The 26,172-nt window shown below is 46.1% G+C and overlaps 1 protein-coding gene across 2 annotated transcripts in view; it reads right to left on the bottom strand.

Moving 5' to 3' along the window:
• ARID2 (AT-rich interaction domain 2) overlaps positions 1-26,172 on the bottom strand; it is an 817,990-nt gene that overhangs the window by 54,136 nt on the left and 737,682 nt on the right. For both annotated transcript variants that reach the window (XM_033959297.1, XM_033959298.1), the window contains 2 exons: positions 5,921-6,059; positions 5,713-5,795 (listed from right to left, as the gene is read on the bottom strand). In XM_033959297.1, the coding sequence (XP_033815188.1) occupies positions 5,713-5,795; positions 5,921-6,059 (222 nt within the window). The remainder of the gene's footprint in view (positions 1-5,712; positions 5,796-5,920; positions 6,060-26,172) is intronic.

Genomic DNA, 26,172 nt, shown 5'->3' with positions numbered 1-26,172 from the left:
CCCAGTGGATAATCGCGGGAAACCATCTTCTTGTCATTCTTTAAGGAGAGAGGGAAGAATCAGAGTATGAATGGCCACAAGCTTTGCTTTGAAGAATCCTGGTGTAGAAGGACTGAGGTTGAAATAGACACTAGAAAATGACATGGGATTATTTCCTGCGGTTATCCGCGGGGATGGGAACGGTAATGAATTTTGTCACCGTGTCATTCTCTATCCGGAACAATATGTATCCGTGCATCTTGGCACTTTAAGTTCCTATTTTGCTTTGCCAGTTGAGATATTTCTAAAACTTGTTGATATCTCAGGAGCTTGAAGATTAAAGGACGAGGACCCTTTTGCTTTTCATCTCTCCTGACAGGAATTCGGTGTGCCCTCTCTACTTCAATAGGAAACTCTGATCTTACAGGCAGTATCTTAGTCAGAAAATTTTCTAAAAAGGAAATAGGGCTCCCTTTCTCCACCCCCTCCAGAAGACCCAAATTGCACCTCCTCTCTCAGTTAGAAAGATCTTCCAGCTCACGGGTAAAAGATTCAATTTGTTTCTGTTGCTCGTTATTTCTCACTGCCACCATTCTGCCTCCAATCTCACTTCCATATTATTTGTTTTAATTTCCATGGCTTTCTTGGTAGTTAAAAAGCTTTTGTTGCAACATTGGGTGTCGGACCAACAGGCTACTTATTCCCACTGGCTAAACAGGGTGGCAGAGGTGGCCAGATTTGAAATTCAGCGTTCACCCAAGGGTGGGCACGTTGACCGCCTGTGCTACATAGCTCTCTGGAAAGACCTGCTGCTCCAATACCATGGGGACTCATCTGAGTAGCATGGCATTAACTTGGGGATCCTGGGATAAGAAGACCTACTAGAGGCGGGATGGATGAGTGATTCGGAGTGGGTGGACGGGTGTGTGGGGGTTGCCTGGTTAGATAAGGGCAAGCACTGAAATTTGAGTGACTGAAGGAGGGTGCATGGCGTGTGTGACTGTGGGGTTTAAAAAAAATAAAAATTGCAATGGGGATGCGGATAGGCTCCTCTGTGTTGTTTCACTGTTGTACTGGTTATTACTGTTTTCTCGTTGTATTTCTTTGCTACTGAATAAGCTTGTATTGTTGGCTGGTTATCCTGCCCATATTGCACTTCACAATAAATAAATAAATTATGTATATATATATATATATATAAAGGAGATATTGTGGGGTGATTTGAAACAGACTGTACATGCAAGAAACCCCGCAAACATTTCACAGCTGAAAGAATTCTGCACTGAGGAGTGGGCCAAACTTTCCTCAGACTGATGTCAGAGACTGGTAGATGGCTACAAGAAGCATCTTACTAAAGTTATTTCAGACAAGGGGGTAACACTATCTATTAGGTCAGGGGTGCCCAATAGGTCGATCGCGATCGACCGGTAGCTCGCCAAGGCAAAGTGAGTTGATCCCAGGACTCACTTTGCCTTGGCGATCTATCGAGCCGATCAATCTTCCTCTCCCCGATGTCAATTCTGCCGTCGGAGAGGAAGTTCGGGCCAGCCAATCGCTGCCTGGCTGGGCGGAACTTCCTCTCCGACGGCAGAATAGATGTCAGGGAGAGGAAGATTGATCGGCTGAAGCAGAGAGAGCATGGTGCGGCGTCGGGGCCTGTTATCCATTGGTGGTGTTTGGGTCCCGTTCCCCGATGGCAGCGGCAGTGGCTTGGGGAAGGGCAGGCAGAAAGAAAGAAAGGGGGCAGGGAGGGAGACAGAAGGAAAGAAGAGAAACAAAAAAAGAAAGGGGACATGAAGAGAGAAAGAAAGAAAGGTCAGGGAGAAAGGAAGAAAAAGTTGGGGGAAGGAATGAGGTGTGGAGGAGAGGAAGCATACAGGCTGAAAGAAAGACTGGATGCACAGTCAGAAGAAGAAAGTGCAACCAGAGACTCATGAAATCACCAGACAAGGTAGGAAAAATGATTTTATTTTAAATTTAGTGATCAAAATGTGTCTGAATTTATATCTGCTGTCTATATTTTACAATAAGGTCCCCTTTTACTAAACCGCAATAGTGGTTTTTAGCGCAGGGAGCCTATGTGCGTCCAGAGCAGCGCTGGGCATTCAGCGCAGCTCCCTGCACTAAAAACTGCTATTGTGGTTTAGTAAAAAGGGAGGGGGTGGGTATTTGTCTACTTTTGTATGGTTGTTACTGAGGTGACAGTGCATAGAGTCATCTGCTTTGACCTCTTTGAAAAAACCCCGGAATAGGAATGATAATTAACAATTCTATGTGTACAGTGTGCGTTGTGTTTTTTTTTTTTTTTTTTATTGTTGGTAGATCATTTTGACTTGGTCATTTTAAAAGTAGCTCGCGAGTCAAAAAAGTGTGGGCACCCCTGTATTAGGTTGTAGGGTGTCCTAATTTATTCCTCAGTTAGAATACACATTTTTGTGGATATCTTTTGTTTCATGAGTAAATCAAGTAAAATGTTTGTTGTTTACCTGTAATTACATCACTTTCTTTTCTAGAGATAAATAAAAAAAAGATTTGACATCGAAAGAACTGAAAATTTCATTGGGTGTCCTAATGTTTTCACACAGAAAACACAGGAGATACTACCTTCACAGGACGTTAAAGCAGAAGAAAAACAACAAAGGTGACTGGTGTTCAATCTCATTTATTGAATTAAAAGATAATGTTTATGTGGCTATTCAGTCTTCAATTGTAAATTGAATTCTGTGTTCCAATATGTGGACACTGAATGATTAGAACAGGAAGTGAAAAGGAGCCGCAATCAATAACACTCCACTGTCGCTTCCTTCGGTGTGCGCTTAGAGCCGAAATATGATCGTGTCGAGTCTTTTAATGCAATAAACGAGATTGAACACCAATCGGTCACCTTCATTGTTTTTCTTCTGTGTCCTAATTTTTTCACATGACTGTATACTCGAATATAAACTGAGATTTTTGAGCCAAAAAAATGGCCCAAAAATGGGGGTCTCCGTTTATATTCAGGTCAATGCCCGCTCACCGCCCTCCCGAACCTGTTGCAGGCCTCCACCAGGCCTGCCGACAGACCTGGTGGTCCAGCGGTGGCTAGGAAAGGAGGGATCCCTCCTGCCTCCTGTTCTACTCTAAAAACTTCTACCTCCCTCCCGCCTCCCCGATGTAACTTTAAAATCCCTGGTGGTCCAGTGGTGAACCGGGGCAGAAGTAATCTTCCTGCACTCCTGCCCCTTACAGAGCCGCTAGCTAAATGGTTGCCGTGAGCTCTCGCAAGTTTCCACGAGAACTCGTGACAGCCATTCCAGTAGCGGCATTGCACGGTACAGGAATGCAGGAAGATCGCTCCTACCCTGATTCACAGCTGGACCACCAGGGATTTGAAAGTTATGCCAGGAAGGCGGGAGGGAGGTAAAAGTTTTTAGAGTCAGCTGGGACAGGATGCGGGATGAATCCCTCCTGCCCCGACCCACTGCTGTAGGCCTGCAAGGCATTGGAAAAGAGGGGGGGGGGCAGGGTGCAGAGCTTGGGGGGGGGGCTAGGTACAGAGCTTGGCAGGGTAGAGCACTTGAATATTAACCCCTTTCCACCACCTTCCATTTTATATTTGAGCCAACCTTTTTTCCTTCTTTTTTTGGGGAAAAAAAGGTTACCTTAGTTTATATTCAGATCAGTTTAAGTTCGAGTATATACAGCCTGCTGTCTATATTTTGCACTATTCAGGAAGAAATTATTTTCTATTACTCTGGTGTTGTATGCTTGTAAAGTCTGGCATCCTAGGGTTTTGATTGTGTATATTAGTACTTTTAGTTTGTGGTCCTGTATTTGCATAGGGGTTATCTGTGTTCTGCATGTGTGACCAAGGCCAGGAGTTCAGGTAGGAATGAATGCATGCCAAAAAACATACAGTGTAGTTTAATTTTGTGGTTAACCATTACGTATTGTTAATAAGATTATATTGTGTATATATATGAAAAATGAATGGAAAAATGGCATTACAATTAGTACTACTATTATGGGGCGGTGTCTAGGGCAGGACTTTTGAGCACTCCCAATCATTTTGAAAAACTGGCTCCTATGCTTCTAACCTCTTCCCCTTTCATCTTCAATCTGTCCTCTAGTCTTACTTCTCTCTCTCAGTATTTCAACCCTCACTGTTCTCACCCATCTAATCCTTACCCACATCTGTCGGCGCTTGGCAAACATATCCAGGCCACAATCCCATGATCACATCCAAAGCAATGTTCCTGACCCCATCAAGATGGCCCATGTACTGCCTACTCAGGTCACAACCCCACATGCCAGTATCACAACCCACAGTTTGGGAAGTGTTGGCTCATATCTTTCCTGCTTAAAATACTTCTGGTGTTTGTCTTCCCCTACTGCTGCTGTATAGCTCAGTTTACTATGAACCTTGTAATGCTGATCAGTCATCGCTGGTGACATCTGCAGTAATACGATATGAGGAAGTACATCTGAGGAGTGTTATGGCCCACATAGGGTAGGGAGGACTGGGGATCAGTGTAATGACCCAACAGGGCATAAGTTAAAAAGTATGGTGGTTCACTCTAAGCGAAGGCAAGAGAAGAAAGGCAGTGGATTGGAAGGGCCCAACTGAAGAATGTACCTAAATGTAATGTGTCTTGAACTCAGATTTGGATAAAGGTGAGCAATAAACTACTGTAATGGTATCTATTTAGGTTTGCCTCAAGTACGTATTAATGTGCTACAAATACAAAATTCAGCTGCCCAGCTATTGGTTGGAGTATCTCGATACAAACATATTACATCTATCTTAAAAGATTGCATTGGTTGTCGATATTATTTCATACCCAATTCAAAGTTTTAAAACTTGTCCAACAAAGTGTTTATGACATTCTGCCAAATTACTTAGCAAAATGCTTAATACTATATACTCCGCTAAGAATGCTGAGGTCCGAGAATCGTTGGTTGTTCGATACAAAAAAAGGGGAATAATTTACGATATGTATGGACCAAAAATTCATGTTTCTCTATAGCTGAATCACTCATGTGGAATGCATTGTCTGGAACCTTACTGTTCTGCAGAAATCTATTGCAATTTAGAAAGTTGCTTAAGATCCATTTGTTTGCAAAGGCTTTCCTAAGCTAATATCCTATCTTTCCGATTGTCATCTTTCTCTGTGGGTTACCAGAATGGTTTTGCTCTATTGTAATGTTGGTAGATGAATGGCTGAGATGTAATATATATGTTAAGATGGTATAACTTTATGATGTTTACTGATGTATGTGATTTTTTTTAAAGATGTTTACATTTGAATTGTGTATGTGATATTGTGAGCCACCTTGGATAAAGGCAGATTAGAAATGTTTTAAATAAATAATAAATCTAAAAATCCTCAATCCTAATACGGTTGGGCCTGTGGAGGGAACAAAGCAGTGGCTTAGTTGGAGTGAGGGAATTTTGATGCTTGACAACACTAGATATTGAAGGAAAACAATAGTTGAGCCTTGGTTTCCCATAACTTAATAGGAACCAATAAATTACATGGCAGGAGATAGATATAGCGAGTAACAATTTCTACACCAGTGTGAGACATCAGAAGCCACTGATTACTGAAAGCTTTATGTTTAAGACTTCTTTAGAATATATCAAAACAATAAAAAAAAATGTAAGATCCCAAAGCAAATAAAACATTGCTCTAAAAATATATTTTGTTTTTTTGTACTGTGCTTATGATCATGAATGGAATACAAGTTTCTTACTTGGAAGGTTTTGGATTTCCAGCTAATCCCTGCTCTTCTTGTTTTAGTGCTGCAAGTAGGGAATCTCTTGAGCAGTGTTTATCCTGTGTAATAGAGACAGAATACGAAAAGTACAATATATTGCACAATCATCATCTTTCATTTACACTGACTCACTGAATTTTCAAACTGGTAGTGAGGTACAACAGGAAGGATAGATAACTGGTACCTGTAAATGGGTAATGAAAGAAAACCTCTGTCGCTGGAAAGGTTCACAGCCCTCCCAAAGACACTGCCCAGGATACACATCTTTTCCTCCATGTTCAGTTGCAGCATGATAAAAAACTTGTGATGGTGTTTCAAACCACCTAAAAAAAGTATAAAAGAACAAAAACGTTTCCAGGAAACATATTTGCTTACATGACAGCAGGATAATCAGGCACAAGTAGGTCACATCATTCAACAGCATTGACACAATCTTAATACGATCCTACATGTATATCTGGAGAGCACATTCACATCTGTAAAAACACTCTATAAGAGGACTAGGTAGGAGCTGCATGGCTTATTATCTCATACAAATGGGAATCCCTTGGGTATCCTTTCAACAAAAAAACAAACAAACCTGGAAGAAATAATCTGTCAGATTAATCAAACCTACTAGCATGTCATGAATCTTTAGATAAACAGTAATGGGTAGTAAATGAGTAAATGGAACAAATCATTGTATTACACAGCTCTGCTGATTTCAGATGGGCCACTGGTACAGAAATATTTTTGTGTGAAATTCAGATTTTTACTTTACCTCTTTCCTTTTTTTGTCAAAGAAATATGTAGAAAACAAATATCTTTTTTTATTAGACTAACAAAAAAAGGTATTATCTTTTTTTCCTTTTATGTCTACATATTACCTTAAAGAGTGTATTAACATGGCCTCCACAACTTATTGTCAAAGAAAGATACTGTAAACCAAAACAAAGGCAATTCATCAAACAGCACAATATTTAGAATAGAAAACTTCTGAGAGAGATTTTTGACAAAAACTTCAAACCGGAAGGTGTACAATATTTCAGACCCCTCCTAACACTCTTCACAGCAAATGTTACAACATTTAGAGATCCTCAAAATTACCACCTAGCATTCAAATATATTCATTGTGCCAGGCTTTATGAACTACTTCCTCACTAGATCTCCTTAGCTTCTAACTAATCTAATCTAATCTTCGGTTTATATACTGGGTCATCGCCCATTGGAGCTTGACTCAGTTCACATATAGTTAAGACTAGAATAAATAGCAAAAAAAGCATGAGAGAAATAAGAACTATAGTATTATCATTTCGTCGAGACTGTACCGTATTTTCACGCATATAACGCGCGCGTTATACGCGTTTTTACCTACCGCGCATACCCCTCGCGCGTTATATGCGTGAGCGCGGTATACGAAAGTTTTAAAACATAGTTCCCACCCCGCCCGACGCCCGATTCACCCCCCCAGCAGGACCACTCGCACCCCCAACCCGAACGACCACTCGCACGCGCTCCCACCCGCACCCGCATCCACGATCGGAGCAAGAGGGAGCCCAAGCCCTCTTGCCCGGCCGACCCCCCGACGTCCGATACATCCCCCCCCCCCGGCAGGACCACTCGCACCCCCACCCCGAAGGACCGCCGACTTCCCGACAATATCGGGCCAGAAGGGAGCCCAAACCCTCCTGGCCAGACCGCTCGCACCCCCACCCCGAACGACCGCTCGCACGCGCTCCCACCCGCACCCGCATCCACGATCGGAGCAAGAGGGAGCCCAAGCCCTCTTGCCCGGCCGACTCCCCGACGTCCGATACCCCCCCCCCCCCCGGCAGGACCACTCGCACCCCCACCCCGAAGGACCGCCGACTTCCCGACAATATCGGGCCAGAAGGGAGCCCAAACCCTCCTGGCCACGGCGACCCCCTAACCCCACCCCGCACTACATTACGGGCAGGAGGGATCCCAGGCCCTCCTGCCCTCGACGCAAACCCCCCTCCCTCGAACGACCGCCCCCCCCAAGAACCTCCGACCGCCCCCCCAGCCGACCCGCGACCCCCCTGGCGACCCCCACGACCCCCCCACCCCCCTTCCCCGTACCTTTGGTAGTTGGGCCAGAAGGGAGCCCAAACCCTCCTGGCCACGGCGACCCCCTAACCCCACCCCGCACTACATTACGGGCAGGAGGGATCCCAGGCCCTCCTGCCCTCGACGCAAACCCCCCTCCCCCCCAACGACCGCCCCCCCCCAAGAACCTCCGACCGCCCCCCAGCCGACCCGCGATCCCCCTGGCGACCCCCACGACCCCCCCACCCCCCTTCCCCGTACCTTTGGTAGTTGGCCGGACAGACGGGAGCCAAACCCGCCTGTCCGGCAGGCAGCCAACGAAGGAATGAGGCCGGATTGGCCCATCCATCCTAAAGCTCCGCCTACTGGTGGGGCCTAAGGCGCGTGGGCCAATCAGAATAGGCCCTGGAGCCTTAGGTCCCACCTGGGGGCGCGGCCTGAGGCACATGGGCCCAACCCGACCATGTGCCTCAGGCCGCGCCCCCAGGTGGGACCTAAGGCTCCAGGGCCTATTCTGATTGGCCCACGCGCCTTAGGCCCCACCAGTAGGCGGAGCTTTAGGATGGATGGGCCAATCCGGTCTCATTCCTTCGTTGGCTGCCTGCCGGACAGGCGGGTTTGGCTCCCGTCTATCCGGCCAACTACCAAAGGTACGGGGAAGGGGGGTGGGGGGGTCGTGGGGGTCGCGGGTCGGCTGGGGGGGCGGTCGGAGGTTCTTGGGGGGGGCGGTCGTTGGGGGAGGGGGGTTTGCGTCGAGGGCAGGAGGGCCTGGGATCCCTCCTGCCCGTAATGTAGTGCGGGGTGGGGTTAGGGGATCGCCGTGGCCAGGAGGGTTTGGGCTCCCTTCTGGCCCAACTACCAAAGGTACGGGGAAGGGGGGTGGGGGGGTCGTGGGGGTCGCGGGTCGGCTGGGGGGCGGTCGGAGGGTCTTGGGGGGGCGGTTGTTGGGGGGGGGGGGGTTTGCGTCGAGGGCAGGAGGGCCTGGGATCCCTCCTGCCCGTAATGTAGTGCGGGGTGGGGTTAGGGGGTCGCCGTGGCCAGGAGGATTTGGGCTCCCTCCTGGCCCGATATTGTTGGGGAGTCGGCGGTCCTTCGGGGGGGAGGGATGTATCGGACGTCGGGGGGTGCATCAGGCTTTCAGGATGGGGACAGACCTTCAAGGGGGGACAGTGGACGGAAGTCAGGGGGGGTGAACGGAGAGTCGGGACAGCGCACGGAGAGGCGGGGCAGTGCACGGAAGTCAGGGGGGTGAACGGAGAGTCGGGCAGCATGCGCGGTATAATCGTGAGCGCGTTATACCAAAGTTTTTGTGCTTATCATCGTGATTTCTGCGCGCTATACACGTGTGCGCGTTTTATACGGGTGCGTGTTATTTGCGTGAAAATACGGTAGTTAAACCATTTAAAAATTGTGAAAAAAACAAAGTTTTCAGAGAATTACAAAATAATTGCAGCTGGCCTATAAACCTAATGGAGTCAGGGAATTCATTCCAGATCTCTACAAAATTAAAAACAAAAGATCGACTGAGCTTCCCAGCAAATTTAATTCCCTTAAAGGAAGGGAAGGATAGCTTATATCTTTGTGTATTTCTCAAATGGCAAAGTCTGAGGATATTCCAACATAAGGGGACTAAAGGATCAAATATTCCATAGAGAAGCTTGAAGATTATGCATGCACATTTAAACTGGATCCTAAAGCGAACTGGGAGCCAGTGAAGCTTTCTCACCAGAGGGGAAACATGATCATACTTTCGTTTCCCTAAGATAAGTTTAGATGCAGTATTCTGTATTAACTGAAGTGGTTTTAGACTACCCTGCTTAATGCCCAGAAAAACTGAGTTATAGTAATCTAGTTGTGCAAGCACAGTGGATTGCACCAACACTGAAAAATATTCTTGATGGAATAGTGATCTGATCTTCCTCAACATATGCAAACTAAAAAAACACTTTTTTGTCAAAGAATTCATCTGTTCATGGAATGTAAGTGATTAGTCCAAGATGACACCCAGGACTCTAGATGAAAAATCCATACGTAATGAAATGCCCGTTTTCAGTATGACAGAAAAAGGGAGGTTCAGCGGTCAGTTATAGCAGCGGTAAGCTTGATAAAGGGATACAAGCCTTGATAAAACCCCTTCGAGTGAAACATGTTGGCGGTAAAAATCCCTGAAAGCATGACCACAATTTTAAAGTTAAGTACTTAAACTATTTATACACTTAAATTATTTTTAAAGTTATAGTTAGAAGCTTTGGAGATCCAGTGAGGAAGTAGTACATAAAGCCTGGCACAATGAATACATTTGAGTGCTAGGTGGTAGCCGACCTGAGCATTAACAAGTTCGCCAAGAGTCCTCTGCCCTGACGCAGCTGACGGGAACGGACTAGGCAAAGACACAGCAAGAAGAATCTGAATTTTTGAATAAGATAAGAATTCTCCCTGCCTAACAAAGCTAAGTTCTTTATATGAATCATATAAGAATTACGTTTTTCAATATTTTCTGGTAGGCAGGAGGGGGAGAGGCCGATGAGGTTCTTTCCCTGTCCAGTGCGGTTGTTGAGTTAATTCACTGACAACGCACGGGGATCTGAGGCCTCTCTTCTTTAAGTACTAAACCTCTTAAAGTATTAAATTTCTTAAGCACAAGAAGATAAGTGTAATAGTAGGATACTCATCATTGTCCTTTTTCAAGATTATAAAAGAGCATACAAGAGAGGTATTTTTGTGAGGAATATTTTTCTTCCAGACATTCTTGACCTTATATGAATAGCTTATTATCAACACCCATTGGGTTGAAATAGATCTCCAATGAGGATATTATTAGATTCTATGCTATGCTACAAAAAATTTGTAAATCAGATTTATCAAACCTACTGTCATATCAGGAATCTTTAAACAGTAATAGGTAAGTAAACGTGTATAAGGAACAAATCATTGTCTTATACAGATCTGCTGATTTCAGATGGGCCACTGGTGGTGCAATGACCAACATTATGAGCCTTGACATGCCCTCCCAGAGAAGCCTGTCTGGGCATAATAGAAAGAGATGCTATATGATATCTAATCAGACAGTTTGCACTTGATTATGACAGTGATAGGTTTATTGGGATCAAAAGCAGCAAAAAGCTGGATGGACTTTTGAAGGGTTTCATTCTGACTCAATAGAAGGTCAAGGGTTTTTTTGGCATCCAAACTGTACAAAGGCTTGGTCGACTTTAGTGAAATTTTTGGGAGGACAGCTGATTGGTTAAGAGAAAGCCTGAAACTATCTTAAAGCAGAAACTTAGGACAGATGTCCAGAACTACTGTATTACTGAAAATAATTGGGCAGGGGAGATAAATCATTAGGACTGGGTGTTTATTGACTGTGTGTGCCAAAGTGACTGTTACCAAAAAATAAGACCAATCAGGTCTCAGTTCACAGTTCAAATGGAGCTTTCACCAGCTTTTTTAAGATGCTGGGAACACTGAGTAGCATCTGCATTGGGGCTTCATTGGGGACATCACACACTTGTTAGAATACTTGGTCTGCTGTTCTCAGAGAACAGTTGCTACAGGTAAGTAACTTTGTTGTTCCACCACAGGCCAGTAGAGAGCTTAGTTGTGTAATTATCATGTTGAGTTCTCAAGTCACAGCAAGAGGCTTAATGGAGAATTCAATTGAAGCAAAGGCCACAGGAACCCACCAAAGGATTCAGAAATGGGTGGATCTTCTACATGATAATAAGTATTAACTTCACTGAGGTGAATCCTAATGGAATTAGTCTTCAGACCTATTCCAACAGATGGGCTTGATTCCTAATGTAGCTCTTTGTGATCTTGAGCAAATCACTTAACTCTCCACTGCCTCAGGTACAAAAGATTGTGATCCATCTGTCTTGAGAGATCCAGGCATCTCTCACACCCTCTCTACTGCCACATCCAACATTTCTCCCTCTATCATCCCAAGGATCATGTTCAGCATTTGTCACCACTGCCCACCAGCCCCATTTCTCTTTCTATCACCACTCTCCAGCACAATGCCACATTTCTCCCTCCATCACTATGTCCAACATTCTTCCCCCTTGCATCCCCTTCAATCTGCCCTCTCCACCACCATATCCAACATTTCTCTCTCTCATCCTTCTATTCCCCATGCATCAATACCTCACTCTCTCTCTATGCCCAATTTTCCTTTCATCCTTTCTTTCCCCATGTGCACCATCTCTCTCACACACACTCATGCCCATCAAGTCTCCCTTTCTACTCCCTTGCTCCTATGTCCCAAGTTAGTGCCCCCATGATGTATAGTTACCCCATATATGTTTTTAACATAATGTTCACCGCCTAGAAGGCCGATTGGGCGGTTTATAAAATTTTTAAATAAACTTGAAACTTGATGCCCCTTTCTTCTGTTTTGAGTTTGTGCCCCCTCCCTCCACCCTCAAAGCTTACCCATCCACAGAAGACACAGGCACCACCACCGATCTCTCCCTGCCTGCCCGCTGCACCACCCCCCATCCCTGACATGCTCCATCTCCCCCCCCCTCAGCAGCAACTCCTGCTGGCTGCACTGAATTTGAGCAGCGATAGCAATGTAAACATTTACTTATACTTGAGGCAGGTATGCTAGAGACTAAACAATGGCTCCAATGTACTCCAGTTGCTCTAATAAGAGTAGATGGGACTTGGGGTAGTTGATAATGAACCCTAGCAGCTCTAACACATGAATAGTCCTCTGCACGGATACTTGAGCACGTTCCTTTGATGCGCTTTTGACCAGTTAAATCATTCAAGTAGGAAAACATATGAACTCCCAGTCTGCATAGCAATGCTGCAACTATGGTTAGACATTTAGGCCCTGATTCTATAAACAGCACCTACTGGTAGGCGCCTAGATCGGCACACCTACCAACGTAGGTGCTTAACTTACATTTTTTAACTTGGTTAATTAGTTGATAATTGAAAGTGCAGTTAAAAACAGGTAAAAACCAATTAAAAAAAAATTTGACGCTAGGTGCCTACAATTTGGATGCAGGTGACTACACCAAAATGTAGGTGTGGTTAAAGGCGGAGTTTGGGTGTGGATTGAGTTAGGCACCAGTATTTTAGGCCAAATAAACTTTGGCCTAATATGCTGGCACCTAAGTTCTTGATGTGTACCTGCACCTAATTTGATTGAAGCGCCACTAGGCACAATTCTACAAATGGGGCCTAACTTTGAATGACATGTGGTAGGTGCTGTTTTCCTAAGCACTTACTGATTTAGGTTGTTTATAGAATCAGGCCCTTAGTGAATACTCTAGGGTTGGACATGAGGACTCGATACTGATAGTAGTGTTTTCCCTATTCAAAATTTGAGGTACAGTTTCCCCTCCATATTCGCAATGATTGGGGATTACCAGACCAACGAATACGGAAAAACTGCGAATAACTTTCTCATATGTTATTCGCGGTTTTCTGTTAAAAACCATTGAGAATATGATAAAATCACAACTAATATATGAGGAAGTTATAAAAGTTGGGGGAGGAGGCGAGAAATGTTGACGGTCTGAAGCTGCCAAAGGACGGATTGTGCTTTCAAAATGCCTACTGTATTGTAATTTTGGGGGAGGAGCCAGCGATTAATGAAACCGCGAATACGGAGGGGAAACTGTACTTCTTGAAGATTGGACTTATCTGAATGTGGGTATAGGCATTCTTTATGTGCAGAGAGCATACCCAATTGTTTTCTTGAATCGTGAGAAGGAAGATGCTTAGGGAAATTATTCTGAACTTTTCTTTGACCAGGTATTTGTTCAGGACCCTTAGGTCTAGGATGAGATGAAATTTGCCTCTTACCCCCATTTCCTTGGGCATGATAAAGTACTTGGAATAGAATCCCTTCTTCCCCTGTTGAGATGGGTTCAAACACATTGGCCTCTACTATTTAATTCATTTTCTATCCTGTTCTCCCCAAAGAGCTCAGAATGGATTGACATACATAGTATAAATGTTAACAGTTTACAATTTGCCATAGTTATAGTACATATTTATTCGATACATACTAGGGATCTAATACCAATATACATAGTATACAGTTTATAGATGCCGCAATTAAGCATAGTCGGAGGAGATACTTAGCTGGGTGCAACAGAGAAGACAATTTCATGTCCCTTGGAGACTTGGTGAAATCCTTATTCCATATGGGAGCACGGCATTTGGATGTGTTGATTATTATCGGGCATTTGTGGAGATGACATCAATGGGGTCCATTGTTGCCAAGTGAAAAAGACGCTGCGGCCATGGCCAAAGGGGCTTGCCCTAAGTGTCCCTTGGAGCCACAAGAAGCTTGGTGAGGTAACTTTTTATTGTTTTTTTTACACCTTTGCTATTATGGGGAAAAGAAAGGTAAAATCTAAAAGCTCGACACCAGTTTCATCTGGTCCAATGGATCGTCATTTGACTTCTTCCAATTTGACTACTACTCAGACTGAAAGAGCTGATTCATTGTCAGGGGCACCTCTCAGTTCTTTAGTTCATACTCCCCCTCCAATAGTTCTTAGTGATTTGGGTTCTGAAAAAGACCCTAATATTTCTCCCACTGAATCCTTGGGCTTACAGTCATCTTCATTAATGTTATTTTAAAAAAGTGATTTCTAGTTAAATAATAGTAAAGTGGAGGAGTTCCTAAAATCAGTTATTAATCAAAATGTATTATTTTTTTTCAAGAAGTACGGTATTTTTTGCTCTATAAGACACACTTTCCCCCCTCCCAAAAAAAAAAAAGTGTGTGTGTGGGGGGGAATGTAGGTGTGTCTTATGGAGCAAATATACCCCCTGGTACCTTTTTAAAAATCTGTCGGTCCAGCGCTGAAAGCTCCTGCCCCTCCCTCGCTGGATGGCTGCCTCCGTCGGCAGACTCAGAGCTGACAGCAGCCATTCAGGGACCAGCATGGGACCAGGCAGGACTGTGAAAAGCTCACGCCTGCCTTCTGCACTGCTCTGAGTCTGCCGCAACAGATGGAGGCAGCAGTCCAGCAAGGGAGGGGCAGGAGTTTTCAGTGCCGGACCAACAGATTTTAAAAAAGGTACCAGGGGGCCCTGCCTGCCTGCGGGGGAGCCGAGCCATCCAGCGAGGGAGGGGCAGGAGCTCTCAGAACTGGACCAACATATTTTAAAAAAGGTACCGGGGGTGCCCTACCCTGCCCTCCTGCCTGCCAACCACTAAATGTGCCTACCATTAGACATGCCCTGTACCCTGTCCCGGCCTACCACTAGACCACCAGAGGGGGATAGGGCACACCATTTGTTTCAGAATTTTTTTTTTCTTAGTTTTTCCTCCTCTACAGGTGGGTGCATCTTATGGTCATTCATGTCTTATAGAGCGAAAAAATATGGTAGTTGAGAAATTAGATAATGTGGATTCCAATTTAAAGGTTTTGGGTTATTGGTTATCCTTGACTGAAACTCACTTTTCTACTCTTCAAACAGTTTTTTCTTCAGCAGTTAAAAGATTCACATATTATTCATTTTAAACTTGAAATGATGGAAAATATGTCTAGGTTAAAGAACCTGCGTTTTGTTAATTTTCCTATGACTCATTTGTTGTCATCAGAAAACTTACTAAGGAAATATTTCAAAGAAATCTTAGGAATACAAAACTATTATGGATGGAGGGAACTTGGCATCTAAACAGAAAATAAATTTTACAGAATTGCTTAGCTGAACTGACATCTCGTCTGGAAAGAGTCTCCAGACAGTAATGTGATGTGAAAGTATGTATTGAAGACCAGGTGGCTGCTTTACAAATGTCCTCAACAGGAGTGGAACAGAGAAAAGCTATTAACATAGTAAATGACGGCTGATAAAGACCTGAACGGTCCATCCAGCTTGCCCATTAGTTATACCCATTAAAAATACGTGATTAGGGGTCACGTGGGTGCCGCGAGCTCCTGAACATCTCTCTCAATATTGGCAACTTTTAACCCTCAGTCCATGCCATAATTTATGAGGGTGCCCCACCTGTCAAGATCAGTTCCTTGGACTTCATTCAGTGTGGATCACCCATTATGGCAATGAAGCCCCCCCCCTCTGAAAAGACAAGGGGAAAGGGAAGCACGTGGAGTCTAAGATGGCCAATGGGGATGGGCCAGCCAACACAATGGTAAGTTCTGCCTGGATGTAAGAGATCGTTGCTGAAGCTAAAGGAGCTATTAAATCTTCTTTAGACCAATACTTGCAAACAAGATTAGATGATGTTGATGGGCATTTGGAATCACTTACCGGTGAATTTTCTGTATGCTGTCAACAAGTGTTGGCGCAGGAGAACAATGTTACACACATGAATACCACACAAACGATGCTCCAAAATACAGTTCAAACTATAGAAGATAAACTCAATGATCTTGAAAACAGATCGTGCTGGGGAAACCTTTGCCTGGTTGAACTATCTGAAATTATAGCATATATGGAGCTTGGAAAAGAGATGGCTGAGGGGAGATATGACTGAAGTCTACAAAATCCTGAGTGGAGTAGAACAGGTTCAAGTGGATCAATTTTTCACTCTTTCAAAAATTAGAAAGACTGGTGGACACTTGATGAAGTTACAGGGAAATACTTTTAAAACCAATAGGAGGAAATTTTTTTTCACTCAGAGAATAGTTAACCTTTGGAACGCATTGCCAGAGGTTGTGGTAAGAGCAGATAGCATAGCTGGTTGTAAGAAAAGTTTGGACAATTCCCTGGAGGAAAAGTCCATAGTCTGTTATTGAGAAAGACATGGGGGTAGCCACTGCTTGCCCTGGATCGGTAGCATGGAATGTTGCTACTACTTGGGTTTGCCCCGGTACTAGAGACCTGGATTGGCCACCGTGAATAAAGGCTACTGGGTTTGATGAACCATTGGTCTGACCCAGTAAGGCTGTTCTTGTGTAGTTTCCAGTTAAACGGCAAAAAATATTGCAAACCTTGAACCTTCAAAAAATGGATATAGCCTGAAATTGTGCTTGCGTTTTGTAAAAACGCCATCCGCACCCAGTTTAGGCGCACCAGATGCAGTAATCACGACTCCAATGGAATGAATGGGCATTAGGGCCTCTCAGGAGGAGGGGAGCGTGGGATCTGCTCACATCTCACCCCCCCCTCGCGGCCCGCAGCACATGGGATAAACGGCCACGAATCCAGCCACCATCCGCCGCATCTAAGGCATGAATCCATGCCATCCTGTCCTGAGGTAGCCATCTGTGAAGTTTGGAGTAAAATTGAAGCTTCTAAGACCAAAAAATATACTTTTAAAAACTTTTAAGAAAATCTAAGATGGCCGCCGTGGGTGCCGATTTTGACAGAAAAACGTCCATTAAAAATGCAGAAAAACGCTAAAAACGGCGATTAAGGATTTTACAGGTGGGGGACTAGGGCATGCAGAGAAACACCCCAAAACTCAGATTTGAGGACCCCCCAAAATCGGCAAAGTCTGTGACTCAGACACCACAGACATGTGCTGCAATGCATTTCAATGTCAGCCAGCAATACACAGTACAGGCATAGGGAGATCATTACCTCAGGAGCTGATTAAACTGGATATTTCAGATTTTCTGGCCGCCTCAACTTCCCTGTCACCTCAGATCACGACCACCAGAACCCCTCAGGGAAATCAGGGAAGACACGCGGTGCGGTTCCGATCCCGGCATACCTCCTCGGAACCACAGCAGCCTGTGCTCTACCCCTTTGCGGACAAACCAGGGGAGAGATGGCTCCCGAACCTGGAGACTCGATTCAATCTGCAGGCTGTCCAGAGAGCTTACTGCAGTTTCAGGCTTTCAGAGCACCCTCCAGAAGCAGACAAACTTTAAAATGTCTGTTATCTCTTGCTCAGAGTTGATCTGCAGCATGAGGGCAAACCCGTGGTACCGAAGAAAATAAAAGACTAGGAATTGAGAAATAAAATCACGAGCAGAAGAAAACTAGAAGTTCTCAGCAAGGCTGCAGAATCAAACTGAACTTCAAGGGGAGTGGCCGAACAGGTGACATCACAGAGGGGGTTGGTGTTATTTTTAAGTTCTGCAAACAAGGCTGGAATGGATGCAATACCCAATAGTTCAGGCTCTAGAGGGATTGTACAAGAAAATGGTATTATTGAAGTCGGGTCAAGATCCAAATCTGCCGGGTTCTTATCGTCCGATCTCCCTTCTAAATATTGAAGTTGTTCGAAAAAATTCTGGCTAATCATATGAACGTGTACTTCCCAATCTCATAGAGGATCCACAGGTGGGATTTGTGAGGGATTGGAACGTGGCCCGTAACCTTTGCCGCATGTTGGCCTCTCTGGAGCATGTTGCTAATCTCCGCTTACCATTCCTCCTGGTCAGTTTTGATGCAGAAAATGTGTTTGACTGAGTCTCTCTGACCTTTTTATTTGCAGTTTTAAGGCATTATGGTTTTGGGGGGCTTTATTTGGCTGCCATCCAAACACTTTATTTTTCTCCTTTGGCATCTAGCTGGGTAAATGAGGTGCTCTTTCAGCCTTTCAGATTAAGAAAGGTTCTCGGCAGGGTTGCCCCTATCACCTCTTTTGTTCATTTTAACTCTAGATCCTTTGATATGGGATATTTTGCAGACTTCTGAAATTAGTGGAGTATCCATTTGCAGGCAGGAATTCAAGATATCGGCCTTTGCAGATGACCTGTTAGTGCATTTTACTAATTCGGAAACCTACCTATGGGCTTTGTTAATGGTAATGGCAGAATATGGGGATTTCTCAGGATTTAAGTTAAATTTGGATAAGTTCCTGGCGCTCGCTACCTCTTCGGAGGTGCGCGATGGATAGGTGGGCTGGTTCCTGTTGCGGAGGGCAGATTCTTCGTTATTTAGGTATTCACTAAACTCCCTCTACCATATCTCTTAAAGACCTCAACTTGCAGTTACTGTTAGATAACATGCTTCAACGCTTGGATGGCTGGAAATATTTTCCCTCATCTTTACACGGTAGAATTCAGCTATTTAACATGGTAATTTTTCCAAAATGGCTATATGTTTTGCAACACTTGCCAATTTGTTTATTACAGAAAGATCTGAGTGTTATATAGATTGCTGTCTCAATTTCTCTGGGGAGGCAAGAAGCCTCGTCTAGCTTTTCACTATCTACTGGGGTCTTGGTCTCAGGGTAGGATAGGCGTTCCTGATATGCAGAAGTATAGTCAAGCTCATCTCCTTCAATATTTGGGAGGCTAGATTCTGGGACAAGAGACCTATACCTGCTTTGATTATGAACTGGCCTTGTATCACCCTTAGCAACTGTACTCTCTACTTCACATTTCTAGGGCTTCACTTCCAGTCCCTTTACACTCTTTTCTATTACTGGGCTCCCTCTGAGATACTTGGACATTCTTAATGATCTTGCTTGGTGGGAAGTCTGGAATCTCTGATCAACTTCCTATTCAGGGGAAACTCCAATTTTTGCCAGGTCAAGAATGTCTGCCTTTTCAAAGGTGGACTCAATCAGGCATAATATTATTGCCTCATATTCTTTGGGTCAATGGTACTTTTCAACTGTGGGGGGGAGTTTCAGCAGAGAGAGGGGTTCTTGGCCACTGACCATTTTGCCTATTTACAATTACAACATTATGTGCCTTCTTTGGAAGTGGAGGTTCTTCGGTTTAGGCTGGGTAGTAAGCTTTGGGAATTTTTTTGATCAGTTTATGAAGACGGGTCTGACTGTGTCTTTGTTGCATAAGGATCTACATATTATTATTCCCAGTAGATCTTGGGATTCTTTGTGTGCTAGATGGGCGCCTGAGTTAGGTTTAGGGCCACAAGATTTAGATGTAGGAGGAGGTATTAAGCATATCCCTACTCTCTCTGTGTCCGCTGAACTAAGGGAATGTCAATTTCGGTTTCTGCACTGGGCATACTTTACGTGAGTCCAATTGTATAAATCGGGACTGATGTGGTCTTCACAATGTGAAAAATGTCAATGTGGCCTAAATCTTTTTTCATGCTTTTGGGAGTTGCCCAGTGGTTAGGGTATTCTGGAGGCAGGTGATTCGATATTTGGAACTTTTGGTGGGACACTATTTCCTTTACCCCAGTAGGCTTTCTTTTAAATACCTATGAGACCTTCTGATTTCCGGCAAGATTTGGGAGGCTTTTCATTAGGAAGGCTGGTCTACTGGCTAAAAAACTTATTCTGGGAGAGTGGACTTTGGCCCATTCCCCATCTTATTGGGCGTGGCGGAATCATTTACATGCTCTCATGTTCCTTGAGAGCGGTTGGGTGTGAGGTTCTTTTTGACAAACAAAATTTTTCCTTCAAGTATGGGGACCTTGAGAATACTCTGCCTCCTAAAGCTCGTAGCCGGATTCTTAATACTCTGAAACTTTGAGATCTTAACGGTTGTGTTGGCCATGGGGACCCTGGGATGGGAAGGTTGCTTTTGCTGGTCATCTGGTCCTTCCAGTTTTTTTCTAATTCTGTTTGTTTTCTGCCTTGGAGTGTTCAGCGGGGAAGTGGGGGGGGGGGAGGATATTGGTCTTCAGGGATCATAAGAGTTCAGGGCCCTGGTACAGATATGATCGTAATATTGTTATGCAGTTGTGATTAGGGATGGCAGCAAACCAGTAGCATTTTTCATTTTGTAACACTGATGATGATCGTTTCTCCTTTGGTGTGTAAATACTATGTTTCTTGTTTGAGTTTTTATTGTTCAGTCAACTAATTTCTGTACTGTATGCTTTCAATCATTATCAATAAAATAGTTTAAATCTAAAAACACATGATTAAATTAACTTGTCTCTTCTTTTATATTTCTGGGTCATAGACTGTAAAATCTACCTGGTATTGTCCTAGGTTCTAAAAGCTGACATTGCCATCCAAGCTCACGCCCAGCCTATCCAACCATCCTGTTTGCAGGATATCTGCCATAAAGTCTGGCTAGTAACATCCTCATCTTCCAAGTTAGTGAAGTTCCCACTGATTCCTTCCCCAATCCATCCTACACTAAATCATCACATATGGGACACAGACCGTACAAGTCTGTCCAGTACCGGCCTTAGTTCTTTAATTTACATCCTTCGTTTTCTAATTAGAGATCCTTTGTGTTTATCTCATGCTTTTTTGAATTCCATCACAGTTTTCTGTTCCATCACTTTCATTGGGAGGGCATTCCAGGCATCTACTACCCTCTCTGTGAAAAATAATTTCCTAACATTGCTCCCGAGTCTTCCTCCCTGCAACCTCAAATTATGCCCTCTAGTTTTACCATTTTTTCTTCTCTGGAAAAGATCTAGTTCTATATTAATACCTTTCAAGTATTTAAATGTCTGTATCATATCTCCCCTGTCCCTCATCTCCTCCAGAGTATACATATTTATGTCTTCCAGTCTCTTCTCATACTTCTTTTGGTTCAAACCCATTACCATTTTCGTCGCCCTCTTCTGCACCCTTCAAGTGTTTTTATATCCTTCACCAAATACGGCTTCCAAAACTGAACACAATACGTCAAATGTGACCTCACCAACGACTTATTCAGGGGAATCAACACCTCCCTTCCTCTACCGGCTAGTCCTCAATCCATAGAGCCTAGCATCCATATGGCTATAGCCACCGCCTTATCACACTGTTTAGATGCCTTTAGATCCTCAGAAAAATCACCCCAAGATTCCTCTCTCCATCAGTGTTTATCAGCCTATTATCTCCCAGCATATACGGTTCCCTCAGATTTCTACCGCCCAAATGCATCACTCTGTACTTCATTGCATTGAATTTTAGTTGCCAGATGTTAGACCATTCTAACTTTTGCAGATACTTTTTCATGTTTTCCCTCCGGGGTGTCCATTCTGTTACAATTCTTGGTATCATCCACAAACAGGTTAACCTTATCTTTTAACCCTTCACCAATGTCACTCACAAACATATTGAACAGAATTGGTCCCAGCACTGATCCCTTAGGCACTCCACTACTCACCTTTCCCCCCTCCGAGCGAATTCCATTAACCTCTACCCTCTGGCATCTGTCAACCAGCTTCTAATCCAGTACACCAGTGATGTACCTAGCTATGTGACACCCAGGGCCCATCATTTTTTGACCCCCCCATCTGTATGAAAAACATGATTTTAAGTAAAAATCCACATGTTGCATAACAAGAGTGTACCTAGGAAAAGGCAGCATCTTACATACTGCAGTGAACAGAACATCAATATGCTCATTGTAAAACTAAACAAGCCAGACTAGTACAGATCAATCCTACACAGTCAATGCCAACAGAAAACCATGTTTTTTGAATACACAGACAACACCTTCGCTAGTATGGAATATGTAATCACAAATAACTCCTCCCCCTTTTACAAAACTGTAGTGTGGTTTTTAGCCACGGTGGTAACACCTCAGATACTCATAGAATTCTGAGCATCAGAGTTGTTACCACCAGACGGTGCTAAAAAACACTCCACAGTTTTGTAAAAGGGGGATAAAATAGAAATACGTAGACAAAAGTTAAACTGAGCCACTAAGAAGCTAGACTCTGTATATAATGCAACACCACAGAAACAGTAAAGCATGTCCCCTAATATTGTGCAAAATATAAAGATAGCAGATATAAATTTGAAAAAACAGAGAAATAGAAGCATGATGCCAGATAAAGGCCAAATGGCCCATCTAATCTGCCCATCCGCAGTAACTTTTATCCAGTAGCATACCTAGCATATGTGACACCCGGGGCCCATCATTTTTTGACACTCCCTCCCATCTGTATGAAAAACATGATTTTTAGTAACAATCCACACGTCACACATGAATATCTAGGAAAAGGCAGCATCTTACATACTGCAGTGAGCAGTACATCAATAAACCCATTGTAAAACTAAACAAGCCAGACTAGTACAGATCAATCCTACACAGTCAATCCTAACAGAAAACCATGTCTTTTCGAACATACAGAACACAGAAAACACCTTCTCCTAGTATGTAATCACAAACTAACTACCGTATTTTCACATAGATAACGCACACCCGTGTAAAACGCGCACACGGGTATAGCGCGCAAAAAATACAAATTTATGTACAGAAATGTTTATATACCGCACACACCCGTATACCGCGCATGCTGCCCGACTCTCCCGTCGCCGCCTGACTCTCCTTTCGCCAGCCCCGACTCTCCTCTGGCCACCCCGACTCTCTTTCGCCCGCCCGACTCTCCTCTCCACCTTGAAGTCCTGTCCCCACCCTGAAAGCCTGATGCCCCCCCCCCTGACGTCCGATTCACCCCCCCCAGGACCGCTCGCACCCCCACCCCGAAGGACCGCTCGCTTGCACCCGCACCCCGAAGGACCGCTCGCACGCACTCCCACCCGTACCCCCACCCTGAAGGACCGCTCGCACCCCCACAGCCTCCCGACCCCCCCATCATGTAGAAGCTCCTACCGGTGTCCTGCTGCTTCCTCTTAGCGGTCCCGACTCCCCGACACGATCGGGGCAAGAGGGAGCTCAAGCCCTCTTGCCCCAGCCAACCGCGGCACCCCTGACACGATCGGGGCAAGAGGGAGCTCAAGCCCTCTTGCCCAAGCCAACCGCGGCACCCCCAACACGATCGGGGCAAGAGGGAGCTCAAGCCCTCTTGCCCCCCCGACTCCCCGACACGATCGGGGCAAAAGGGAGCCCAAGCCCTCTTGCCCCACCGACTCCCCAACTCCCCGACAATATCGGGCCAGGAGGGAGCCCAAGTCCTCCTGGCTCTTGCAACCCCCCCCCCCCCGCTAGTTGTTCGGGCCAGGAGGGAGCCCAAACCCTCCTGGCCACGGCAACCCCCTACCCCCACCCCGCACTACATTACGGGCAGGAGGGATCCCAGGCCCTCCTGCCCTCGAAGCAAACCCCCCTCCCCCAACGACCGCCCCCCCCAAGAACCTCCGACCGCCCCCCCCCAGCCGACCCGCGACCCCCCTGGCCGACCCCCAAGACACCCCCACCCCCCTTCCCCGTACCTTTGTATAGTTGGCCGGACAGACGGGAGCCAAACCCGCCTGTCCGGCAGGCAGCCAACGACGGAATGAGGCCGGATTGGCCCATCCGTCCCAAAGCTCCGCCTACTGGTGGGGCCTAAGGCGCCTGGGCCAATCAGAATAGGCCCGGGAGCCTTAGGTCCCTCCTGGGGGCGGGGCCTTGGGCACATGGTCGGGTTGAGCCCATGTGCCTCAGGCCCCGCCCCCAGGTGGGACCTAAGGCTCCCGGGCCTATTCTGATTGGCCCAGGCACCTTAGGCCCCACCAGTAGGTGGAGCTTTGGGACGGATGGGCCAATCCGCCCTCATTCCGTCGTTGGCTGCCTGCCGGACAGGCGGGTTTGACTCCCGTCTGTCCGGCCAACTATACAAAGGTACGGGGAAGGGGGTGGGGGTGTCATGGGGGGGTCGGCCAGGGGGGTCGCGGGTTGGCTGGGGGGGCGGTCGGAGGTTCTTGGGGGGGGCGGTCGTTGGAGGGAGGGGGGTTTGCGTCGAGGGCAGGAGGGCCTGGGATCTCTCCTGCCCGTAATGTAGTGCGGGGTGGGGGTAGGGGGGTCACCGTGGCCAGGAGGGTTTGGGCTCCCTCCTGGCCTGAACAACTAGCGGGGGGGGGGGGGTCGCCAGGGCCAGGAGGACTTGGGCTCCCTCCTGGCCCGATATTGTCGGGGAGTTGGGGAGTCGACGGGGCAAGAGGGCTTGGGCTCCCTTTTGCCCCGATCGTGTCGGGGAGTCAGGGGGGCAAGAGGGCTTGAGCTCCCTCTTGCCCCGATCGTGTCGGGGGTGCCGCGGTTGGCTGGGGCAAGAGGGCTTGAGCTCCCTCTTGTCCCGATCGTGTCGGGACCGCCAAGAGGAAGCAGCAGGACACCGGTAGGAGCTTCTACATGATGGGGGGGTTGGGAGGCTGTGGGGGTGCGAGCGGTCCTTCAGGGTGGGGGTGTGGGTGCGGGTGGGAGTGCGTGCGAGCGGTCCTTCGGGGTGGGGGTGCGTGCGAGCGGTCCTTCGGGGTGGGGGTGCGAGCGGTCCTGCGGGGGGGGGGGGGTGAATCAGACGTGGGGGGGAACTATGTAAAAAAATTTTTGTACAACGCGCTCACGCGTATAACGCGCAAGGGTGTGCGCGGTACGTAAAAACCACGTATAACGCGCGCGTTATATGCGAGAAAATACGGTACTCCCCCTTTTATAAAACTATAGTGTGGTTTTTAGCCACGGTGGTAACAGCTCAGATGCCAATGCTAAAAAATGCTCTACAGTTTTGTAAATGGGGAGATAGAATAAAAATACGTAGACAAAGGTTAAACTGAAGCACCAAGAAGCTGGACTCTGCATACAATGCAACATCACAGAAACAGCGATGCATCTCACCTAAAGCAAAAAATAAATAAATAAATATAATTTTTTTCTACCTTGTCTTCTCTGGTTTCTGCTTTCCTCATCTTTTTCTCACTCTCTTCCTTTCATCCACTGTCTATCCTCTCTCTGCCCCTTCTATATGGCATCTTCTCTCTTTCTATTCCCGTTCTAGAAACTTTATGCATCCCCCTTCCATTTCTCCCCTCACTCCCAATAGTCTGGCATCCATCTTCCTCCCTTCCCTCCTCCAATGGTCTGGCATCTCTCCTCTCCTCTTCTTACCTTCCCTCTCCTACACCCACATGGTTTGGCATTTCACTCTCTCTTCTCCCTTCCCTCCACTTCCATCAGCATCTGCCCCATTTCTCTCCCTCCAACCCAATTCCATGCAGTATCCTTCCCCCTCATGTCTTTTTCCCTGCAATTCCATCAACATCTGCCCCTTTCTCTCCCTCCACCACGCTTCCATACCACCCTGACCCCCTTTTCTCACCCTTCACCATGATTCCATACCACTCTGACTCCTCTTTGTCACCCTCCACACCCTTCCATACCACCCTGATCCCTTTTGTCACCCTTCAGCATGATTCCATACCACCCTGACTCCCTTTCTCACCCTCCACACCCTTTCATTCCACCCTGACCTCCTTTCAGCACCCTACTATGCTTTTTTTCTCCATCCCAAAGGTCCCACGATGACTTCTTCTGCTCCAGATGGAAGAGGTAAGTGACGTCGGAGGGGGCTGGGCCGACTTAGTTACGGCAAGATCCCGTGATGACTGCGGCTGCCGTCCACCCCCCCAACGTCACTTACCTCTTCCGGAATAGAGACGGTAGATGGCGCAGTCATCGCGGGACCTTCGTTCACTTCAGCGCGGCTGCCAACTCTGCTCTAAGTACGGCATCTGCGCTGAGGTGCCGTTTGCAGCAGTGCGGGAGGTTCTGGATCCGGCCGGCTGTGCACCCCCTTAGAGCGTGCACCCGGGACGGACTTCCCCCCCTTGGTACGCCACTGCTATTATCTCTTCCTCTCTCTAAAGAGATCATCACTTTACAAATTAACAATAACACCCCCCCCCCTTTATGA

Source organism: Geotrypetes seraphini, chromosome 9 (genome assembly GCF_902459505.1).
Source record: "Geotrypetes seraphini chromosome 9, aGeoSer1.1, whole genome shotgun sequence".
NCBI lineage: Eukaryota > Metazoa > Chordata > Amphibia > Gymnophiona > Dermophiidae > Geotrypetes > Geotrypetes seraphini.
Note: the sequence above shows the minus strand (reverse complement) of the source record. Positions and strands in the feature narration are given on the sequence as shown.